Raw genomic sequence first — 22,438 nt, 5'->3', positions numbered from 1 at the left:
CAACCTGAACCTCCCCTGGTGCAGCCTGAGACTGTGTCCTCTTGTTCTGGTACTGGCTGCCTGGGAGAAGAGACCATCATCCATGTTCCTCTCATGAGTTTTATACCATAGCCCTTGCTGTCCCTGCTTTCTAGGTGGGGTCAGAGTGGCTGGAGAGCAGCCAGGTAGAGAGGGACCTGGGGGTACTGGTTGATGGTAGGCTGAACATGAGCCTGCAGTGTGCCCAGGCAGCCAAGAGGGCCAATGGCATCCTGGCCTGCATCAGGCACATTTTAAGGAAAAAAAAACAACACCCAAACTAAGAGATTGTACTACCCAGCCCCAGCCCTGTCCGGATTGTTAGATTAATCGTCCTACGCAGCCCCAGGTAACGGTTACTAACAGTCAGCAACAGCCAGCATCATCCGCACTCCCTCGACACTGAGAGAAACTCATCCCCACCTCCCGCTCACGGCCCTTTCCGGTTGTGCTCTCCCACCCCCCCCCCCCCGCTGCCACATCCTCCGCTGACATCAGCCCGCCCCGCCATATTGGAGGAAAAGCGGGTTCTGTTAGCTTGGTTGCTGCAGGGGGGGATACTGGTCACTTCCGCCTCCCTTGGCCCGGCTGAGCCCTGCTTCCCATGATTTTTCTCGGCTGGCCACTGCTGTGGTGTGGGTAGGGCAGGGGTAGGAGCGGCTACTGTTCCTTCTCCTCTTCTCCCGAGCTGTCGCCAAGCCCCTCATCCCGTGCCGAGCTTTTGCCCTTTCTCCGTCTCCGGACATGACTTCCCTGACCCAACGCAGCTCCAGCCTGGTACAGCGCCGGACAGAGGCCTCCCGCAGTGCCGCTGCCGACAAGCAGCGGGGAGCGGAGAGCAGCCCGGACAATGAAGGCCGCCGAGACGAGTCCGGCGACGAAGAGAATGGTGACTCCAAGGAAACGCGGCTCACCCTCATGGAAGAGGTGTTGCTTCTGGGCCTCAAGGACCGTGAGGTGCGACCGTGGCTGTGGCGGTGGGGCGCTGGGTAGGGAGTGGCTGAGGAGTCGCAGTAGTGCTGGGTGGTCCTGGAGAGGGAGTGCCTGTGGGGACAGTGGTTATTTGGGGGGCTTATGGAGGTCGTTGATGGGGAAGGGGAGCCTAAGTGGCGCTAGGGTGAGGATAGGATGGAGGCAAGGATGCTGTTGGGTGAATGTTGCTGTGGGTTTGGGGCATAGGTTTTGCTGTGGTAGGGGCACATGTTGGAACAGGTTCGAAATTTTGTAGGAGGTGGGGAAGGTGCTTGGATGTTGGGCAAAAGGGAACCTGGTAGAGATTCTGAATCGCCCTTTGGATGCAGGATTTGTACTTACCCATAGCTCTCACGTGGGAGACGTGTTTGCTATTATGTATTTTGTCAGACACAACTATACGGTATTAGTGGGGTTCTCAGGTGCTTTAGGATGCTTAGCAGCCCTTTTTAATAAGACTCTACCGACTAACACATGTTAAAACTGTGTTAAGCTTCAGGAAGATACATTTGACTAAAATGGGCCTTATATAATGAGAAACGTGTCAAAATGAGGGAATGGTATTGTGTAATTTATACTTTAATTTTATGTCATGATACTGTGAATAACCATCATTGAGGAAGGTGTACTTCTACCAGTGTGGTGGATAGTTTTTCATTTGAAAGAGGTAATCAATATAAAAAGCATGCAAGCTGCACAAAGTTAGTCCTGTCAGTTTAGTTTGATGTGATGTGTGGTGAAACATAATATGCCTTTATTTTAGATATGAGTTGTAATGTGAATTTAATTAAAATAAAGCAGGTTGCTTTTTTTAAGTGATAAGTGAACTAACAAAGTGAGTTCATTTATTTGGGTGGAAGTCTTAAAAGTGCATGTTCATGAGCACAGAATAATGGGGGGAAGCTGCAAAGTTGTATGTATTTCAACTGTACATTGCATCTAAAATAAACTTGCTAGTTGATAATGAATAGGATAGAGTAGTTTTCCTAATTAGTATTTGTTTTCTAATATCTGTGGGTATATCTGTATATATACCTGCCACAATAACATTTTATTTCTCTCTCAAGTTGTGTATTTTAGACTGTATTTCTGTAATCTTATTGTTTTTCAGATGGACCTTGCCATGATATCCTAACAAAGTCAGTAGATAGTTCACAATGTTGTGTTCTTCCACCTGTTGAATCTGAAGACTTGTGTGTATGCACGTTTCTCTTTCTACATACCTGAATAGTTGCAGGAAAGCAAATGAGGCATGACAAGATGGATATTTGGCAGGATTGCTTAGGAGGTTTTGCCTTGAGGAAGTTGGGATGGACTGTCTGATCTTTCAGCTTTCCCCCACCCTCCATGTTTGTGTGCTAAATCTTCTGAATTTGTGGTCGAGGAACATTCTGTCTGCCTAGATAGATTATATGGTGCAAATATTCCTGGCATATAAAAAGTTAATAATTAACATTTGGCCTAAAAATCCTGCTTTGCACTGGTAAGTCATCCAACTTTTCTAAGTGCAGCAGTTGGCAAACACTCCAGATAATCTAATATTTACTTAGTATGGAAAAAGGAACTAAGTGATTACAGTGGCACAGATATTCATGGCTCCCTCAGGATTTTGCAGTTGAAATAAATGTCAGACAAAAAGAGTGATAACATCATCTTATTGGTAGGGGTTACACGTATATGGTAGGGGGCTTACGTGCACAAACTGCAGTATACACCATTTCCGAGCTTTGTTAGACATGAAGTTTGGTTTTATGTCTGCTTATACCCTTCTCTCTTACTCTAAACCACTTTGCCTCCACAGTCTTTCCCCTTTTAAAATGGGAAATAAAACTATAGATTAATTTTCAAAGATTGTTTTTTGTTGTTATTGTTCTCTATTGTAATGATAAGTAAGCAAAACTTAGGTATTTATGCATCTGGAAATGCTTTTTATAAATTTTTACTTCCAATAGAATTGATTTCTTATGACGTGTGAGGTTTTGTCATGACAGCAAGCGGTGAAAAGCAATACAGGATCTGCAAAATATAATTGTGAAACTACACAAAGTGTAAGGGAAAGTCAAAGGCAGGTATATGAGCTATAAGCTCAGCTGAAACCCAGTAAACTTAAAACTGATAACATCCTTCCTTTTTATTGCAACAGGATACAATAATTTAGTGTTGAGTTTAAAATAAAATAAAGGAGTCTGAACTGGCCTAAGAACATGTTTTCCTAAAAATAGCTTATTTTTCAGAAAACTCACTTTGAGGAGTTTTAGAGGTGATTTTATTTCTAATATTAAACACTAGTGAATATGTCTTAACACTATGTAAACTATACTGGAAAAAAAGCCTTCTGTATTGTTGCGTTACATGTAAGATCCTGATGTCTGTCTCAGAGTCCAGTACTCTTACTGGTACTATTTGACAAAATTAAAGTTTTCTTCTTTTTTCACTGACACAGGTTCAGCAACTTGAAATAGTCTAATGGTTTAATAAAGTGACAGATATAACAGGTTTGGGATTGCTAGTGATAAATGTACTAACTGCAAGATGATCTCAGGTTAATAAATCCTGGGTAACATCTGATACAGTCAGAGGAACAAACCGTTTCAATAGCTCTAATAAAATAGAAATACTAGAAAGAGTTAAGCTGTATATTGAAGGTACAGTTCTCACCAAGAAAGGATGTCCCTGTTTTGGATGGAGGAAAAGGAGCAGAGCCCATCAACTGTCTTTGTCTTTTCCTCCCATCTGCTGATGCTGGTTCTGATGCTGGCCACTCTACACCTTTGCTGATAGTGTACTCTGCACCTCTGCTGGTGCTGGTGCCCCTGCATAATGGGAGATGTTAGAATTACATAGAATAAACCAGGTTGGAAGAGACCTTCAAGATCATTGCATCCAACCCATCAACCAATCCAACCCACCCAAACAACTAACCCATGGCACCAAGTACCCCATCAAGTTTCCTCCTGCACACCTCCAATGACGGCAACTCCACCACCTCCTTGGGCAGCCCATTCCAATGGGCAATCACTCTTTCTGTATAGAACTTCTTCCTAACATCCAACCTAAACCTCCCCTGGTGCAGCCTGAGACTGTGTCCTCTTGTTCTGGTACTGGCTGCCTGGGAGAAGAGACCATCATCCATGTTCCTCTCATGAGTTTTATACCATAGCCCTTGCTGTCCCTGCTTTCTAGGTGGGGTCAGAGTGGCTGGAGAGCAGCCAGGTAGAGAGGGACCTGGGGGTACTGGTTGATGGTAGGCTGAACATGAGCCTGCAGTGTGCCCAGGCAGCCAAGAAGGCCAATGGCATCCTGGCCTGCATCAGGAACAGTGTGGCCAGCAGGAGCAGGGAGTTCATTCTGCCCCTGTACACTGCACTGGTTAGGCCACACCTCGAGTACTGTGTCTAGTTCTGGGCCCCTCAGTTTAGGAAGGATGTTGACTTGCTGGAGCGAGTCCAGAGAAGGGCAACGAAGTTGGTGAGGGGTTTGGAACACAAGCCCTATGAGGAAAGACTGAGGGAGCTGGGATTGCTCAGCCTGGAGAGGAGGAGACTCAGGGGTGACCTTATCACTCTCTACAACTACCTGAAGGGAGGTTGTAGACAGGCGGATGATGGTCTCTTCTCCCAGGCAGCCAGTACCAGAACAAGAGGACACAGTCTCAGGCTGCACCAGGGGAGGTTTAGGTTGGATATTAGGAAGAAGTTCTATACAGAAAGAGTGATTGCCCATTGGAATGGGCTGCCCAAGGAGGTGGTGGAGTCGCCGTCATTGGAGGTGTTCAGGAGGAGACTTGATGGGGTGCTTGGTGCCATGGGTTAGCTGTTTGGGTGGGTTGGATTGGTTGATGGGTTGGACGCGATGATCTTGAAGGTCTCTTCCAACCTGGTTTGGTTTATTCTAAATAAAGGTTATTGTTTATTCTAAATTTAGCATGGTATGGGAGTTGAATGACAGTCAAAACCCCATGTTTAGCATGTATTTAATTTGGCTCATTAGCATACTGAGGGGTGGTAACCTTACTACTAAAATTGCAGTTAATTAGACAGAGGTCTTTACTTGGGCACCCTGGCCCTCAAAATCTCCTTTGAAGTATGTTTATGTTATTTGGTCTCTGCTTCATCAGTTTTAGCTGAAGCAGGGCCATCTTCGTAAGACTCCCTCCATAGCTCTTTGGCAGGCCAGCTCTGCAGACCTTCATTTAACACAAACATGTTGATTGTGAATGACCTTGTTCCCAAAGCATACTACATCTGCTTGCCTTTCTGTCCCACTGTAAGATAGGCAATTATCCCCTACATATAAGGAACTATCATTTATGATTTTTAAGTATAGATGGCAGATCCTTCACTCATAGGAGAGAGTTTTTCAGCAAGATTCAGTGATGGATTGCTAAATTGAGCTTTTCTAGGAAATTGTTAGTTTTTTATGTGAATCTGTTGCAGTTTGAGCTGGGTGCCCCCCTGCAATGTTTACTTCCTGTGTCCAGAAGTCCAGCCCAGAGGGGTGGACACAGGAAATTATGTAGTATTTCCTACCACAATTCTTTGCACCCACTATAAGATCCAGTGTGGAGTCTAGCACGCTCTCTTTTCTTCCTTCTCCGTCAGCCGGTAACTGGGGGAGATGCCTCCTGGCTTTGGGCCTGGATAGGCTCAGGGCCACAGGGTGATGGGCAGTCTCAGACCTGGCCAGCTGAGACTAGCCTAGCAGTGGGAGAGGGAAGAAGGAGCCCTGGGGGTCTTGGGTGTACCCTCAGGTGGGGATGGGATCTCTCTGGGTCTGTTTTGGGATCTTTCTTTGTCACTGTGCTTTTGGCTTTCTGTAAAAGTTCACTGCTTTCTATTTAAACTTTCCATCACTTTTGCAATCTGTTTGTCTGAGTGTTTATTGTTGCCAGTGGTGGGGAAGAGGGCTGCCTCAACCTAGCACAGAATCCTGCTTTCAGCATAGTGCAATAATTCTAACCACCACAGCAAAACTTTTGAGTTGTTGCCTGGTTGATGCTGCAGTATGGGTTCAGTTATAAGAATGTCCATCTGCCCTAAAACAAACACAGCACTCCTCAAGGAGCAGGGAGTCATTCTGCACCTGTACTCAGCACTGGTTAGGCCACACCTTGAGTACTGTGTCCAGTTCTGGGCCCCTCAGTTTAGGAAAGATGTTAACTTGCTGGAATGTGTCCAGAGAAGGGCAACAAAGCTGGTGAGGGGTTTGAAGCACAAGCCCTATGAGGAGAGACTGAGGGAGCTGGGGTTGCTTACCCTGGAGAAGAGGAGGCTCAGGGGAGACGTTATTGCTGTTTACAACTACCTGAAGGGAGGTTGTAGCTAGGTGTGGGCTGGTCTCTTGTCCCAGGCAACCAGCACCAGAACAAGAGGACACAGTCTTAAGCTGTGCCAGGGGAGGTTCAGGCTGGATGTTAGGAAGAAGTTCTTCATAGAAAGAGTGATTGGCCATTGGAATGGGCTGCCCAGGGAGGTGGTGGAGTCAACGTCACTGGAGGTGTTTAGGAAGAGACTGGATGGGGTGTTTGGTGCCATGGTTTAGTTGATTAGATAGTATTGGATGACAGGTTGGACTTGATGATCTCAGAGGTCTCTTCCAGCCTGGTTAATTCTATTTTATTTAATCCCATTCTTAATGCTTGAACACAATTGCATTTACACATGCTTCCTGGACATAGTTGTCTTGGGGGGGGCCTGGTGGTTCTTTTTTTCCACCAATGATTCCTCTTCCATTTGTATCTTCTGTGTATACATATCTATTTCTGTATTCCAAGGTCAAGATGGGCTTTAAGGACTATGTGTTAAAATATCTGCATGCGTGCGTAACATGACAGATGTGGTGTCTTTGCAGAAGCAAGTAATATACTGTAACAAAAGGAGCATCACAAGAACACGTACAAATTATTTGGAACCCCTTCAGAAATGTGATTGGAAAAGGAAATAATATTCATCTATTTAGAATAGAGCAATAGTCTGTTGCTATAGGAATAAAAAATGCTTACCAACATAAAATACTTTTCTGTATTAGCTTAAAAATGCTATTGCGGTAGGATAGGTCAAGGTCACAGCAAAAGGGAGGTTATTCTGCAGAAAAACTGATGCATCTGAGGTCATTGCTCTCAAGATGGGAGTGATTAAATATTAAGTTAGCTTGTTTAAAAGTGATAGAGCCCTGGACCAGGGTGCCCAGAGAGATTATGGAGTCTCAATGTTTACAGACATAACAAAGCTGTGTGGACATGTTCCTGTGCAACCTGGTGTAGGCAAACCTGCTTCAGCAGGAGGGTTAGACTAGATGATCCTCAGAGGTTCCTTCCAATCCCTACCATTCTCCGATTCTGTGAAAAACAACAGCTAAGAAATGAGTACAAGCCAATTTGTTCATTATAGTTCTTCCAGACATCTTGTAACACAGTCCCATAGAAAATGGAGAGGTTGCTAGGTGGATGTGCTCTATAACTGTTGCTCCATTTAAGTTTTTTGTACATGTAAGGATTTTTATGATTGATTTTGGTGTTGGGTTGTTTGTTCGTTTGTTTTAATTCTTTCTCATTACGAGAATCAGGAAGGCACTAGATGCCATTGAGATAGAGATTAGGGACGATCGGGTTGAATGCTTGTGGGAAAGAATTAGAGGGAAGACCAGCACGGCAGACACCCTGGTTGGAGTCTGTTATAGACAACCCAACCAGGAGGAAGATGTTGATGAAGCATTCTATAGGCAGCTTAGGGCTGTCTCAAGATCTCCAGACCTTGTTCTCATGGGTGACTTCAACCTGCCCAACATCTGCTGGGATCTCAACACAGCAGAGAGGAGACAGTCTAGGAGGTTCTTAGAATGCCTGGAGGACAGCTTCTTATCCCAGGTGCTGTGAGAGCCTACCAGGGGCAAGGCTATGCTTGACCTCCTCTTCACCAACAGGGAAGGACTGGTGGGTGATGTGGTGGTCGGAGGGTGTTTGGGGTCCAGTGACCACGAGATAATTGAATTCTTGGTTTTTAGTCAAGCTAAGAGGGGCAGCAAGAAGACCTCCACTCTGGACTTCTGGAGGGCAGAATTCAGGTTACTCAAGGAACTAATTCAGAGGGTTCCTTGGGATAAAGCCCTTAATAATAAAGGGGTCCAGGAGAGCTGGACCTACTTCAAGGAAGAATTGTTGAAGGCTCAGGGACAGGCTGTGCCAATGTGCCGGAAGATGAGCCTCCGGGGCAGACGGCCAGCCTGGATGGTTCATGAACTTTTAATGGAACGAAGGGAAAAAAAGAGGGTGTATCACCTTTGGAAGAGAGGGGAGGCAACCCACGGAATGTTTAAGGATGTTACCAAATCATGTAGGGAGAAAATTAGGGAGGCAAAAGCACACTTAGAGCTTAAACTGGCCTCTACTGTGAAGGACAACAAAAAGTCCTTCTATATTAATAGCAAGAGGAAGGGCAAGGACAACCTCCACTCCTTGGTTGACATGGAGGGAAATGTTGTATCAAGGGATGAGGAAAAGACAGGGATACTTAAAACCTTCTTTGCCTCAATTTTTACTAGAAGGACAGAACGCCTTCCTGACAGGTGGCCTGCAGAGCTGGCAGAAGGAGCCAGGGAGCTGCACAGTTTCCCTATGTTCCATGAGGCGGTGGTTGGAACTCTCCTTAGCAGCTTGGATCCCCACAAGTCCATGGGACCGGATGGGATCCATCCTAGGGTGCTGAGGGAGCTATCAGAGGAGCTGGCCAAGCCACTATCCATCATTTTCCAGCAGTCCTGGCTCACTGGCGAGGTCCCAGAGGACTGGAAGCTGGCCAACATGGTGCCCATCCATAAGAAGGGCCGGTTGGATGAGCCAGGGAATTATAGGCCTGTCAGCCTGACCTCAGTGCCAGGCAAGATCATGGAACAAGTCATCCTGAGTGCAATCACACAGCACTTAGAGGATGGCCAAGGGATCAGGCCTAGCCAGCATGGATTTAGGAAGGGCAGGTCCTGCCTGACCAACCTGATCTCCTTCTATGATCAGGTGACCCGCCTGGTGGATGTGGGGAGGCCTGTGGATGTAGTCTACCTGGACCTCAGCAAGGCCTTTGACACCGTCCCCAACAGCAAACTCCTGGCCAAGCTGTCAGCCCATGGCTTGGATGGGAGCACACTGTGATGGGTTAGGAACTGGCTGGATGGCTGAGCCCAGAGAGTGGTGGTGAATGGCGCCGCATCCAGCTGGCGGCCAGTCACTAGTGGTGTGCCCCAAGGATCAGTGCTGGGCCCCATGCTCTTCAACATCTTTATTGATGATCTGGATGAGGGCACTGAGTCCATCATCAGTAAATTTGCTGATGACACCAAGCTGGGGGCAGGAGTTGATCTGCTGGAGGGTAGAGAGGCTCTGCAGAGGGACCTCGACAGGCTGGACAGATGGGCAGAATCCAACGGCATGAGATTTAACACATCCAAGTGCCGGGTTCTGCACATTAGCCACAACAACCCCATGCAGTGCTACAGGATGGGGTCTGAGAGGCTGGGGTCAGAGTGGCTGGAGAGCAGCCAGGCAGAGAGGGTCCTGGGGGTACTGGTAAATGGCAGGCTGAACATGAGCCTGCAGTGTGCCCAGGCAGCCAAGAGGGCCAATGGCATCGTGGCCTGCATCAGGAACAGTGTGGCCAGCAGGAGCAGGGAGTTCATTCTGCCCCTGTACACTGCACTGGTTAGGCCACACCTCGAGTACTGTGTTCAGTTCTGGGCCTCTCAGTTTAGGAAAGATGTTGACTTGTTGGAGAGTGCCCATAGAAGGGCAACAAAGTTGGTGAGGGATTTGGAACACAAGCCCTATGAGGAAAGATTGAGGGGGCTGGGGTTGGTCAGCCTGGAGAAGAGGAGACTCAGGGGTGACCTTATCACTCTCTACAACTACCTGAAGGGAGGTTGTAGGCAGGCAGAGGTTGGTTTCTTCTCCCAGGCAGCCAGTACCAGAACAAGAGGACACAGTCTCAGGCTGCACCAGGGGAGATTCAGGTTGGATGTTAGGAGGAAGTTCTATACAGAAAGAGTGATTGCCCATTGGAATGGGCTGCCCGGGGAGGTGGTGGAGTCGCCGTCATTGGAGGTGTTCAGGAGGAGACTTGATGGGGTGCTTGGTGCCATGGGTTAGCTGTTTGGGTGGGTTGGATTGGTTGATGGGTTGGACGCGATGATCTTGAAGGTCTCTTCCAACTTGGTTTTGTTTATTCTAAATAAAGGTTTATTCTAAATATACAGTATTTACAATATATACAGAAATACACAGCAAAGACAGTAATACAGAACAAAACTCCCTCCTCCAGCCAGAGGATGGTTCCTCCTCTCTTCCAACCTGGTTTGGTTTATTCTAAATAAAGGTTTATTCTAAATCTACTAAAATATAGCAATGGACACTGCTGCTCCTGTCCTCTATACAATATACCACAACATAACAAATTGAAGCAGTTATAGAGAGACAGCACCTACTTCTGTAGTTCAGATAGTTTAGTAAGGTAGAATACTTATTTTTTATCTGTAACTAATTCCTTATTTGCCAAAAGAAAACTCACGTAATGTATGCCGAAATATTCATCATGTACTGCAGTCTACTGCAAGTAAATATTTCTGATTGTGGTGGGTTGAAATTTCCCCCCCAAAATAAAATTGCCAGACCAGCTCAGTTGGAAGCAAATGAGGCTATATTTACAAGCAAAACTACAGCCTAGAAATATGAAATGTCAAGAGGAGGTTTTACACAGAGAGAGTGATTGCCCATTGGAATGGGCTGCCCGGGGAAGTGGTGGAGGCACCATCGCTGGAGGTGTTCAGGAGGAGACTTGACAGGGTGCTTGGTTGCATGGTTTAGTTGGTTGGGTGGTATTGGATGATAGGTTGGATACGATGATCTTGAAGGTCTTTTCCAACCTGGTCTATTCTATTCTAAAATATACAATATTTACTTGTATTTACCATTTATAAACAACCCAAGAACTCCCCTGGTCAAAACCAGGGGGCTACCAATAGCTTCACCCTCTCCCCACCGAACAAGGGAAAAGAGCAGTGAGTTGCTTGTTAGTACTTAGCTGCAACAAGAACACAGCCAAGGTCAGCAACAACCAAGCAAAAGCAACCAGCTAGTATCTGCTAGAGAAAGAGAAAACGTTAGTTTATACAATTAACTTTATGTTAGTTATCAGACCAATAGGATTATTTAGACCTTATCATTATTTTTCTTTTGCATCCAATGGTAATTTATTTACATTCTACCACTTTCTACTCAAGATCTGTGGAAAATTTCCTAGGAATCAGCCTAGAACTGCCACACTGGTTTTATTGGTGAAAACTAAAATGTAATTTGTGAGAGTGAACTAATGTTAAATCACTTTGTTAGGTACAGAAATTATTTTGGATCTTTGTTACTCATGTTTGGCTTTCAGAATAGTTCATGTGAAGGACTCCAGTTTATTATACTTTTTGTTGTATTGAAGTAAGTTATTAGGGAGCTAATTTGCCTACTTCAGATATGCTGTTTTGTGTTGATCAGATTAGTGCTAAAATGTCATTTCTACTAACAAAGATCTGAGTATCTGGATTTGTTACTGAATTGTATATTTTAATCCTAGAGATTTCTTTTTCTGAAAGGTGAAATAAGAATTTTGAAAGCATTCAGAACGTGCGTGGCATTTTACCCTGACCTTAAAATTTGGCTTTATGAAATTCATATGATAATGCAGAAGTCTGTGGGGTGTTTCTTTTTTTGGTTGGTTGGTTTTTCTTAACCTGTGTAACAAATGATTGAGTTTTCAAAAGCCATCTTTGTATCTTTTTAATTTCAACAACAGCCTGAATTTCAACTCAAAAGCTCCCAAGTTTTGCTGGATTTTTTTTTTGACAAATGAATGAAGCATGAAAATGCATCTCGTGAGAATTCACTGTTGATGTATGAATATCTTGAAATCTTGACAAGGGCATTTTTTTTCTCCAATCATAGAATCATTTAGGTAAGAAAAGACTTTGCATTGAAATGGTGTTTATGTTAATATTTTGTGGTTGTGTATGCAGCTAGTGTGGTTATCCCTGTTCTTACAGCATGGCTAATCTCTAATCTATAGTATCTTATTCATGGATAGCTTTGAGTGCAGTGTAGTCCCTTTCATGTCAAGTGCTAAAAAGAAATGGAAAAATTCAACGGCTAAGACTGTTCAGTAGCTATTCTTTAATAATTTATGTACAGTGCTAGACACAGCACTCGACGTACCGGGGGGTTTCCCCTCCAAACATGTGCATCTGAACGCAAGTTCTACAGAGTTCATACACAGTTAGCTACTACATATTTATGCTATTTCCTGTTCATTTACATTCAGCTTCTCCCACCTGTGCATGGCAATGTTCCCTGGCAGTGGGCTTGGGAGAGTCTTCCTCTTAGTTGCATTTTTCATCTCTGCATATGCCCTTTTGGTCTTTTTTTTCCTGTTCTTCTGCTCATGTCTTCAGGAACATCTGGTCTGTCCCTGGCCTGTTTCCTGTTATTTATACATTGTCTTAAATAAGCATTCCACAGATATACCTTCATCTAAACATTACATTTTTGTGTGACAGCTTTCTTCCTGCATGATAAGCAGGCCTTGAGCTTCTAAATACAAAGTCCAAGATTCATGTCTTCCCTTCTTTCAATTCACAAATTAGAAGCGCATTGTGATACATAGTCATCCTGTCTGTAATAGCATCCATGGAAATGTCTATGGATCTGTCACGAGCCCATTGGTATGTTGCATCTCTGCCTTGATGTCCTGACGAATCATGAGCCCACCGAGCTAAGAATATCTCACCTCGGTGTTTCCAGTCGAGATCAAGATTAGAGTCCATGTCTACTTGAGAAACTCTTGCAGCTAGATCTGCCTGATGGTTGTGTTGCTGTTCCTCAGTAGCTTTGCTCTTAGGAATGTGAGCATCGATGTGTCTCACTTTCACTGGAATTTTGTTGATTCGGTCAGCAGTGTCCTGCCACAGGTCTGCTGCCCAAATGGGTTTTCCTTTCCTCTGCCAACCACTCTTCTTCCAGTTCTTTAGCCAACCCCATAGAGCATTGGCTACCATCCATGAGTCGGTGTAGAGATAAAGCTTTGGTCATCTCTCACGTTCAGCCACGTCGAGAGCTAGCTGGACAGCTTTTACCTCTGCAAATTGACTGGATTCTCCTTCTCCATCCTTCGCCTCTGCAACTCGGCATGTTGGACTCCACACTGCAGCCTTCCACCTTCGCTTGTTTCCAACAAGACGACAGGAACCGCCTGTGAACAAAGCATACTTCTTTTCATCGTCAGAAAGGTCATTGTAAGGAGGAGCTTCCTCAGCACGGGTTACTTTCTCCTCTGGAGGTTTGGCACAGTTGATACCTTCAGGCCAACTTGAGATCACCTCCAGTAGACCAGGTCTTTCAAGATTTCCCATTCGAGCTCTCTGTGTTATCAGAGCCCTCCACTTAGACCAGGTTGAGTCTGTGGCATGATGTGGTGTGGAGCCTTTGCCTTTGAACATCCAATTCAAAACTGGTAATCTGGGAGCTAAGAGAAGTTGTGATTCAGTTCCAATCACTTCAGAAGATGCTTTTACTCCTTCATAGGCAGCTAAAATTTCTTTCTCTGTTGGAGTATAATTAGCCTCTGAACCTCTGTAACCTCAACTTCTTGGTTTCTGGGTATTAACTGCTTTCCAATTAACTTTTTAGCCCTCTTTTTAACTGACACAGATTCTCCACACTCTTCGTCACTAGATGTCTCTGGGACTGATCCAGAGCCACAGTGTTTTCTTTTTGATCTAGTTTTAATAACAAAGCACGCCCTGGACACCTTTCTCTCTCGTCGCAAAAAATCAGGAGATACACGATAATTATCACCAGCAGCAGAATTATACACATGAAATAAATCACCTTTGGATCCCAGCCATCACCTAAAGTTACTCTCTCCTCCGGCGGAATCTTAAAACGCTTTATCTCAATTGGGAGAGTCGTGGAGGTAACATTTCTGTATCTCGCTGGCCATAATAAATCAATACATTTTCCATACCATAATCTAACTCTATACATAACCCACAGATAAATTGTCCGCACCAAATATTAATACAGGCCTTGCAGTTTATCAGTTTTCAAGGTCAAGCCTTGGCTGAAAGCCCAGAAACAGCTGCTGCTGCTGAAAGGAGGGGAAAACAGAACTGAACTGGAAAAGTGCACGAAAGCCCAAGATACCCTGCTGCACTCCCAGTTCAGCAGGTGCTTCCTCCCAATCTACCAATGAAATTAGTTTAGATCCGTCTTTTTCGTTTACCAACTTCCGACCACATATGGTGCAGAGGTTATTAAACTTATGAATATGAAATATGAATCATGAAAATATAATTTTATTAATTATCAAACTATTAATAACCGATGAATCACCAACTTATATACATGTTCTAGTGCACGTTCGTGAAATAGATTCCACAACTGGCTTAGTGTTATGATTATAACGTAATTGAACTATCTATAAACTCTGTCTGTATTTATATAACGAAGGGTGCAGTTCTGCCGCTTGGCCACTAGATGGAGAATCGGCGGGACGCGGGCGGCTTCTGGCTATACACAGCAATATTACAATCTTTCTATGCGTCAGCGCTTACTCTGCTAGACGCGGATACTTTGAACTGAGTGCTAGTGGATGGAAAGCACGTGGACGATATTCAATCCCCTTCAGACAACAGGGATTGGTCCTGGTCGGGGTTGGTCCGTGGGGTCGGCCCTCTAAATTTGACACGCACGGCAGGGCGGGATGGCGGTGGCCAGTAGATGGGCTTGAACGACGGAAGCAGGCAAAGCTACGGGGTTGACCCGATCACGGCGGTTCTCGGGGCTCATGCAAACAGCCTCGGGGAGAGAATGCGGCTGCGTTAGGTGGCGGATTCTCTTTACCGAGCTTAAAGGAGCAACAGGACTCTCGTAGTGGTCCCGGGTTCGGTGCAGTATAGGCACGAACAAGGCTTTGGCTTTCCCTGAGATTCACAGGGCTCAGAGCAGCACTCGGCAGCTCCTCTCCCGCTACGGCGGGGCTAGGCATACGGGGACTCGGTATGGATCAAGTCCCTTCTCCCCGGCAACTGGGCAGATCTTACCCGCGGGGGTTGGTCCAGTCCTCCGGTGGCACGATGGACTCTCCCAGTCGGCACGGCTGGCTGCAGCAATGCTGAGCTCCTCAGGCTCAGCGAAGGTCCTCCCTCTAGGCTTCTTAACGATGCAGACGCTTCCAGTATGCGTGCATGTATAACAGAAGCTAACAACAATAAGCTCAATGGCAAAAGCTGCAGCTCGAGAGTTACTCTCTCGAGCAAGCACAGAGACAAAGTAAATGAGGGGGCAACGTGTTCACCAACTGGGGTGATACTTATAGATTCCTCGAGGCTGGGCTTGACCAATGGGCACTCTCATAAGCAACTGGCTTCAGCCTATAGAAATCGTGAAGCTAGAATTATGCCCATACTTGGTGTCAGCACGAGCGCTGCATGTGCTGAGTGCGTGCAAGCCTGGCTAATGCCTTGGCTTTTGTCTCCCTCCTGGAGGGAGGGGGAACTTGCCCACATGCTGGGACAAGATTCAGTATCGGGGCATAATGTGCCTTCACCACACCACAATATTCCCTTTCTTAAAGGGGACAGCCTCAACCAGTCACACTGTCCCTCAAACACTCTGGTTTCCATACATTTTAGTTCCTGTTATTCTTACTTCCATACATTGGTTTAGTTCCTGCTATTCTGGCTTCTGTACATTGACTTATGATAGGTAAATGTATAATTATTCTAAAGAGATTAATATAAAAACTCTCCTTCACTAGTGTAGGGCAGTGATTCAAAGGAATTGACTCACAAACTGTAAGCCAAAGTGCCTTTATTTTCCTAGTGGGGAGAGCATAGGGTCCACACCCTTTACAAAATGCAACTTTGAGACAAAATTTTAGTCAGCTTATATAGCATTTTTGTCAAACACTCCATATGTTCTGTAGTTCATACCCAATAAGCAAGCAGTCTGATTATATAACTTCAATGCTCTATTTCGTCTGCTGTAATTCTGTGGTTTCCTAGATAGCAAAACATACATGCCTATAGGCAGTTGTTTTCAGTACATGGTTTTCTAGATAATGAGGTATACATGCCTGAAGGCAGCTCAGTCCGTATCACAGTACATTAGAGGTTGGAAGGGACCTCTAGAGATCATCAGGTCCAACCCCCCTGCCAAAACAGGATCACCCTAGGGTAGTTCACACAGGCATGAATCCAGACTGGTTTTGAATGTGTCCAGAGGAGACTCCATAACCTCTCCGGGAAGCCTGTTCCAGTGCTCCGTCACCCTCACTGTAAAGAATTTTCTCCTCATGTTGAGGTGAAATCTTCTATGTTCAAGCTTGTCCCCCTTGTCCTATGCCTTATTATTGTGCACCACCAAAAAGAGATTTGCCTTCTCCAATGGACACCTACCCTTCACATATTTATACACATTGATGAGATTCCCCTCTCAGTCTTCTCAAGGCTAAAAAGCCCCAGGTCTCTCAGTCTCTTTTCACAGGGGAGGTGCTCAAGTCAGTTAATCATCATGGAGCACACTGCGTTGGGTTAGGAAGTGGCTGGAGGGCTGAGCCCAGAGAGTGGTGGTGAATGGTGCCACATCCAGCTGGCGGCCAGTCAGTAGTGGTGTGCCCCAAGGATCAGTGCTGGGCCCCATCCTCTTTAACATCTTTATTGATGATCTGAATGAGGGCACTGAGTCCATCATCAGTAAATTTGCTGATGACACCAAGCTGAGAACAAGAGTTGATCTGCTAGAGGGTAGAGAGGCTTTGCAGAGAGACCTCGACAGGCTGGACAGATGGGCAGAGTCCAATGGCATGAGATTTAACACATCCAAGTGCCGGGTTCTGCACATTGGCCACAGCAACCCCATGCAGTGCTACAGGCTGGGGTCAGAGTGGCTGGAGAGCGGCCAGGCAGAGAGGGACCTGGGGGTACTGGTCGATGGTAGGCTGAACATGAGCCAGCATTGTGCCCAGGCAGCTGTCGAGGGTTGGAAGGGAAAGGCCGGGCCTTCTCCTTCCCCCGTAAAGTGAAGGAAAAAAACCTCACAGCCGGATTAGCAAAGGAGTGGGTGCTGTATATTTACAAAGCAGTTTAGGGAAAAATGCAGGTTTATGTACAGAATTTACAGTATTTACAATATATACAGAAATATACAACAAAGTCACACAGAAATGAGGGTTCCCTCCTCAGCTGAGGGGGGTTCCCCACCTCTGCTCCCCCTTCTCTCCCCCTTTCCCCAGAGAGGGTTAGAAGGAGAGGAAAAGAGAAAAAACAGTTGTTAATTGGAAAGCAGTTAATACAGGCCTTGCAGTTTATCAGTTTCAAGGTCAAGCCTGGCTGAAAGCCCAGAAAACTGCGAGCTGCAAGCCACCGAAGGAGGGGGAAAAAGACTGACTACAAAACTGCTGTACTCCCAGTTCAAAAGGTGCTTCCCCCCATCTACCAATGAAATTAGTTTAGATCCGTCTTTCGTTTACAAACATCCGACCACAATATTCCCTTTCTTAAGGGGACAGCCTCAAACGGTCACAGCAGCCAAGAGGGCCAATGGCATCCTGGCCTGCATCAGGAACAGTGTGGCAAGCAGGAGCAGGGAGGTCATTCTGCCCCTGTACACTGCACTGGTTAGGCCACACCTCGAGTACTGTGTTCAGTTCTGGGCCTCTCAGTTTAGGAAAGATGTTGACTTGTTGGAGAGTGCCCATAGAAGGGCAACAAAGTTGGTGAGGGGTTTGGAACACAAGCCCTATGAGGAAAGACTGAGGGAGCTGGGGTTGCTTAGCCTGGAGAAGAGGAGACTCAGGGGAGACCTTATTGCTCTCTACAGCTACCTGAAGGGAGGTTGTAGACAGGCGGAAGTTGGTCTCTTCTCACCGGCAACCAGCGCCAGAACAAGAGGACACAGTCTCAGGCTGTGCCAGGGGAGGTTCAGACTGGATGTTAGGAGGAAATTCTACACAGAGTGATTTCCCATTGGAATGTGCTGCCTGGGGAGGTGGTGGAGTCACCATCATTGGAGGTGTTTAGAAGGAGACTTGATAGGGTGCTAGGTTGCATGGTTTAGTTGATTAGATGCTGTTGGATGATGGGTTGGGTTGGATGTAATGATCTTGAAGGCCTCTTCCAACCTGGTCTATCCTACCTGTGACTGTTTGAGGCTGTCCCTTTAAGGAAGGGGATATTGTGGTCGGATGTTTGTAAACGAAAGACGGATCTAAACTAATTTCATTGGTAGATTGGGGGGAAGCACCTTCTGAACTGGGAGTACAGCAGTTTTGTAGTCAGTCTTTTTCCCCCTCCTTCGGTGGCTTGCAGCTCGCAGCTTTCTGGGCTTTCGGCCAGGCTTGACCTTGAAGCAGATAAAAGCATGAGGCCTTTCCTAACATTCTAATACATAGCTGCTTTTTAATTAACAGTTTCTCTTTTCCTCTCCTTCTAACCCTCTCTGGGGAAAGGGGGAGAGAAGGGGGAGCGGGGGTGGGGAACCCCCCTCAGCAGAGGAGGGAACCCTCATTTCTGTGTGACTTTGTTATATGTTTCTGTATATATTGTAAATACTATAAATTCTGTACATAACCCTACATTTTTCCCTAAACTGCTTTGTAAATATACAGCACCCACTCCTTTGCTAATCCGGCTGTGAGATTTTTTTTTTCCCTTTCAACTTTCCCTCAACCCTATGACACTACCCTACCCTGCACATGTGCTGTGGCTCAGTTGGTAGTGCATAAGACCCTTAATGGGAAGGTCGTGAGTTCAAGCCTGCAGTGGGCAGTAGTGTCCTCCCTACTCTAGTCATGTGGTCTGTGGTGACAGGTTGGACTCGATGATCTTTGAGGTCTCTTCCAACCTTAGTGATACTGAATACTGAATACCCTACCCTGTCCTGTTCTATCCTATCATCTCTTTTAGGCTACGCCTTTAAGAAAGGAACAGTTACTGGAACACTGGTGCCGCGATTAAGAGACGGGACGCAGCCTGATGCAGGCCAGGTGTCCACTTTATTATACAAAATTCTTCTTTATAAAACTAATACAGCGCAGAAGCCATTTACAACAGGAACAGGGACTCCGTTACGTCCTTCTTCTGTATGTCTGAAGACTGTCCCTCTCAGGTCATAACAACCACACGTAATCAAAAATCTGCCCTCCTCCAACAGCACTGCTGCACTGAGTTCCCATAGTTCACAAGCCATCAAGGCCAACACTGTCTCCTTCTTATCAGTCCAGCAGTGCTTGGAGCTCGGCTCTCCAAGATTTAACCCTTCACTCTGGCTGAATGTTTTGGTGTAATAAGGAAAACAAAGATAATTCTAAACTATTTTCATTGGTAGATTGGTAGAATGCAACTTTCAGTTTTAGTTCAGTTTGTGTTTCAGTCAGTTCTCTCTGTTTCAGTCTACCTGAGCAGCTGCTGTCTTTCCTCTGTGCTGGCAGGAGTTGACCTTGTGCTAAGAGCTAACAAGATAAGTAACTATTTTTTTTTTTTCCTTTCCTTAACACATGCTTTGAACTATAACAGAATTTCCCCCTTAATAATTACTTTTCTCTCTAACCCTTTTTGGGAAAAAAGGGAGGAAGGGGCAAATGGGGTTTTGGGGGGGACCCTTCTCTCTGGAGGAGGGAAGGTTTTCTGTGTTACATTCTTTGCTGTATATTTCTGTATATATTGTAAATACTGTATATTGTGTATACATTCACTGCATGTCATCCTGCTTGTAAAATATAGCCCTTTGTAGTGCGTTGAGAGAGAAGGCCTAGCTTTCTCTCCCCCACAAAGAGGGAAAAAAAAACCCCACAGCTAACTCAGCCGGAGAAGCAGAAGGAATGCTATATTTTACAAGCAATGTGGAAAGGCAGGTTAGATATACACAATATATACAGTATTTACAATATATGTACAGAAATATACAGCAAGGGAAAAAAAAGAATACAGGAACGAACAGCCTCAAACGGTCACACCCTTCCATTGTTGCTTGTCAGACTGAGTTAGCCGTGGTTTCTGTGTGTGGGGGGGAACTGAACTTCTCTCACCACCACATAATTAATTGGTGGCCCAACGCGAGGCTTGTGGATATAATTGCTTTCCAGAAGCAGGGCAAAATTTGTTTGATTTATTGTTTGCTTGGATCGGAATTGCAAAAATGAAAGTGTTCTGGATTTTAGAGTGTCTAGTCTTTTCAATTTGCACTGTATTGATTTATAAGCATTTGCTAGGATTAATCTGTGATCATTTAGGCAGGTACTTAATGTACAAAATATATTTATGGTTTAAGTATAAGATTCAGCTTCTCTATGACCGGTGTCTGGGATTCTTTTGGCTTAATAGATATGGAAATGTAACTGCTACCACTCTACCCATCGAGATACGGGAGTTTAAGATTCCAGTAGGTGAAAGAGTAATTTTAAGTGATGGCTGGGATCCAAAGGTGATTTATTTGATGTGTGTAATTGGGCTGCTGGTGATAATGATTTTGTACTTGTTATATGCACTGTACTGGGAGAAGAAGGTATCTAAAACTTGCTTCGTTATTAAGCATAGACCAAGGAGGAAAAGACATAGCTCTAATTTGACCCCAGAGATTTCTAGTGATGAGGAGAGTGGAGAATCTCAATCAGTTAGAGCTAAACAGGCTATCGGAAAGGCTGCTTTGAATGGTGCTGTTGGTGATTCTGGCAATCAGCCAGCGACAGCAGCAGCTCCTAACATGGTGGCTCCCATGTCGTTGGCAGCCATCAGAGAGGCAAAGCCATTTCCTCTTTCTTTGGCAGGACCGGAAGTGTCCTCCATGGCAGCTGTTCCGTCTTAAAACCTGTCAGCTTCTGTTAAAGCAGCGGTGAATGCAAACACAGCTCCAATTAAGCAAGTAGCAGTTTTAGATAAGAGAGGTGGAAGGCGCAAAGCTGATCCAGGAGCTGATGGGGGAGAGCAGCAAGATACTGCTGCTGATGAAGGAACTTCTGCTAAAAAAGAGACTGCTGAGGAGGAAGAGAAGGTTTGTCTTAAAGATATAGCTGAGCTATTAAGACCATCACAGGATGGAGATCCAGCAGGGCAAATTGCAGGTCCTGGTAAGACAACAGCTAATGGAGGTGCATCTGAGCTTAAAGAGATCCTTAGGAGAGTGTCAGCAGGATTATGGGGACAACATGTTCAGGAAGATGAGACAGATGAGGAAGAGGATGATATTCAAAACACCTTGGCACCGAGGCAAGAGTTACGACGTGTGGAAGGATTACATCGGTGCAGAGAATGAGCCAGTTCTAGCTTGGCTTGGTAGATGTTTCGATACAGCTGCACAAGCTTCTAATAGTTGGAAACAAGTCAGCATCTCAGCTAGGCGCTCTCTCGAAGGACAATGGAAGAGATAGACATCTAGGCAGGTGTCTTGGTAAGGTTTCTCTGTGGATGCACCTTTTATTGGCAGCTCTCATGAGATACCCATCCTGAGATGATCTTCCACGGAATCCTAAACCCTGGACTACCATAGATGAGGGAATTAAGTGTCTGAGAGAATTTGCTGTCAGAGAGATACTCTATGGTAACCATGAAACTCTGAATCCTGATGAAATTCCTGTAGGAACTGGTCTTGCTAAAAAGCTCATCAAACTTGCTCCTCCTAATTATGCAACTATTCTGGTAAGCAGGATTGTGGCAAGAAATTATGGTGGAGCTCCTCCTATGGTTGGCCAATTCAGTGATCAAATGAGACAATTGGAGGATAGCATGACACGTGTTTCTTTGGTTTCAGCCATTGAAACTCTGTCTAGTGAGATGAAGAATTGCATGAAAGAGCTGAAAGATTCCATATCCCAATTGACACAAGGAAATAATTCAAATTCTTCCTCCAGATGGATACAAGTTTAATCTGTGAGGAATAGACGTCCTCCAAGGAGGTCATTCCAAAACAGATCAAACCAAAACAGACCACCAAGGCAGTCACGTAGGACTATTTGGATACCTCTGCGTGATCAGTTTGGTGAGAACATGAACTAATGGGATGGTCAACCAACTTCCAATCTTTTCAGGAGACTGAGGGAACTGCAAAGTGGCAGAACCCGAGGTAGCAATACCAGAAGGGCAGCTGTTTACTTCCACAGTTCCCCAGGACAACTCTAATAGCTCCAACAGTGGCTCCAGTTCTGACACTGGACAGTGTGCTCATTGCACATGTGGGCATATTCCCCATAATTAGGGGTGCCCTGTTTCCCGCCAAAGGGAGGAAGGGGGAGAAGGGGGTTTTGGGGGGACTCTCCTCGCTGGAGGAGGGCAAGATATCTGTGTTACGTTCTTTGCTGTATATTTCTGTATATATTGACACGGTCCCACACCACATCCTGGTCTCCAAGCTGGTAAAATATGGTTTGATGAG

General features: G+C 45.4%; 1 protein-coding gene across 1 annotated transcript in view; it reads left to right on the top strand.

Annotated features, from left to right (window-relative positions):
- Positions 1-535: 535 nt before the first annotated feature.
- Positions 536-22,438, top strand: part of GOLPH3 (golgi phosphoprotein 3) — a 247,783-nt gene continuing 225,880 nt past the window's right edge. Inside the window, exon 1 of the mRNA XM_068155401.1 lies at positions 536-975. Within this exon, the coding sequence (XP_068011502.1) occupies positions 763-975 (213 nt within the window). The 5' untranslated portion in view covers positions 536-762. The remainder of the gene's footprint in view (positions 976-22,438) is intronic.

The sequence above is a fragment of the Melanerpes formicivorus genome, unplaced genomic scaffold, assembly GCF_026170545.1.
Source record: "Melanerpes formicivorus ecotype bairdi unplaced genomic scaffold, bMelFor1.0.p_v2 SCAF_31, whole genome shotgun sequence".
Taxonomy (NCBI): domain Eukaryota; kingdom Metazoa; phylum Chordata; class Aves; order Piciformes; family Picidae; genus Melanerpes; species Melanerpes formicivorus.
This window is presented reverse-complemented; position numbering and strand designations above follow the sequence as displayed.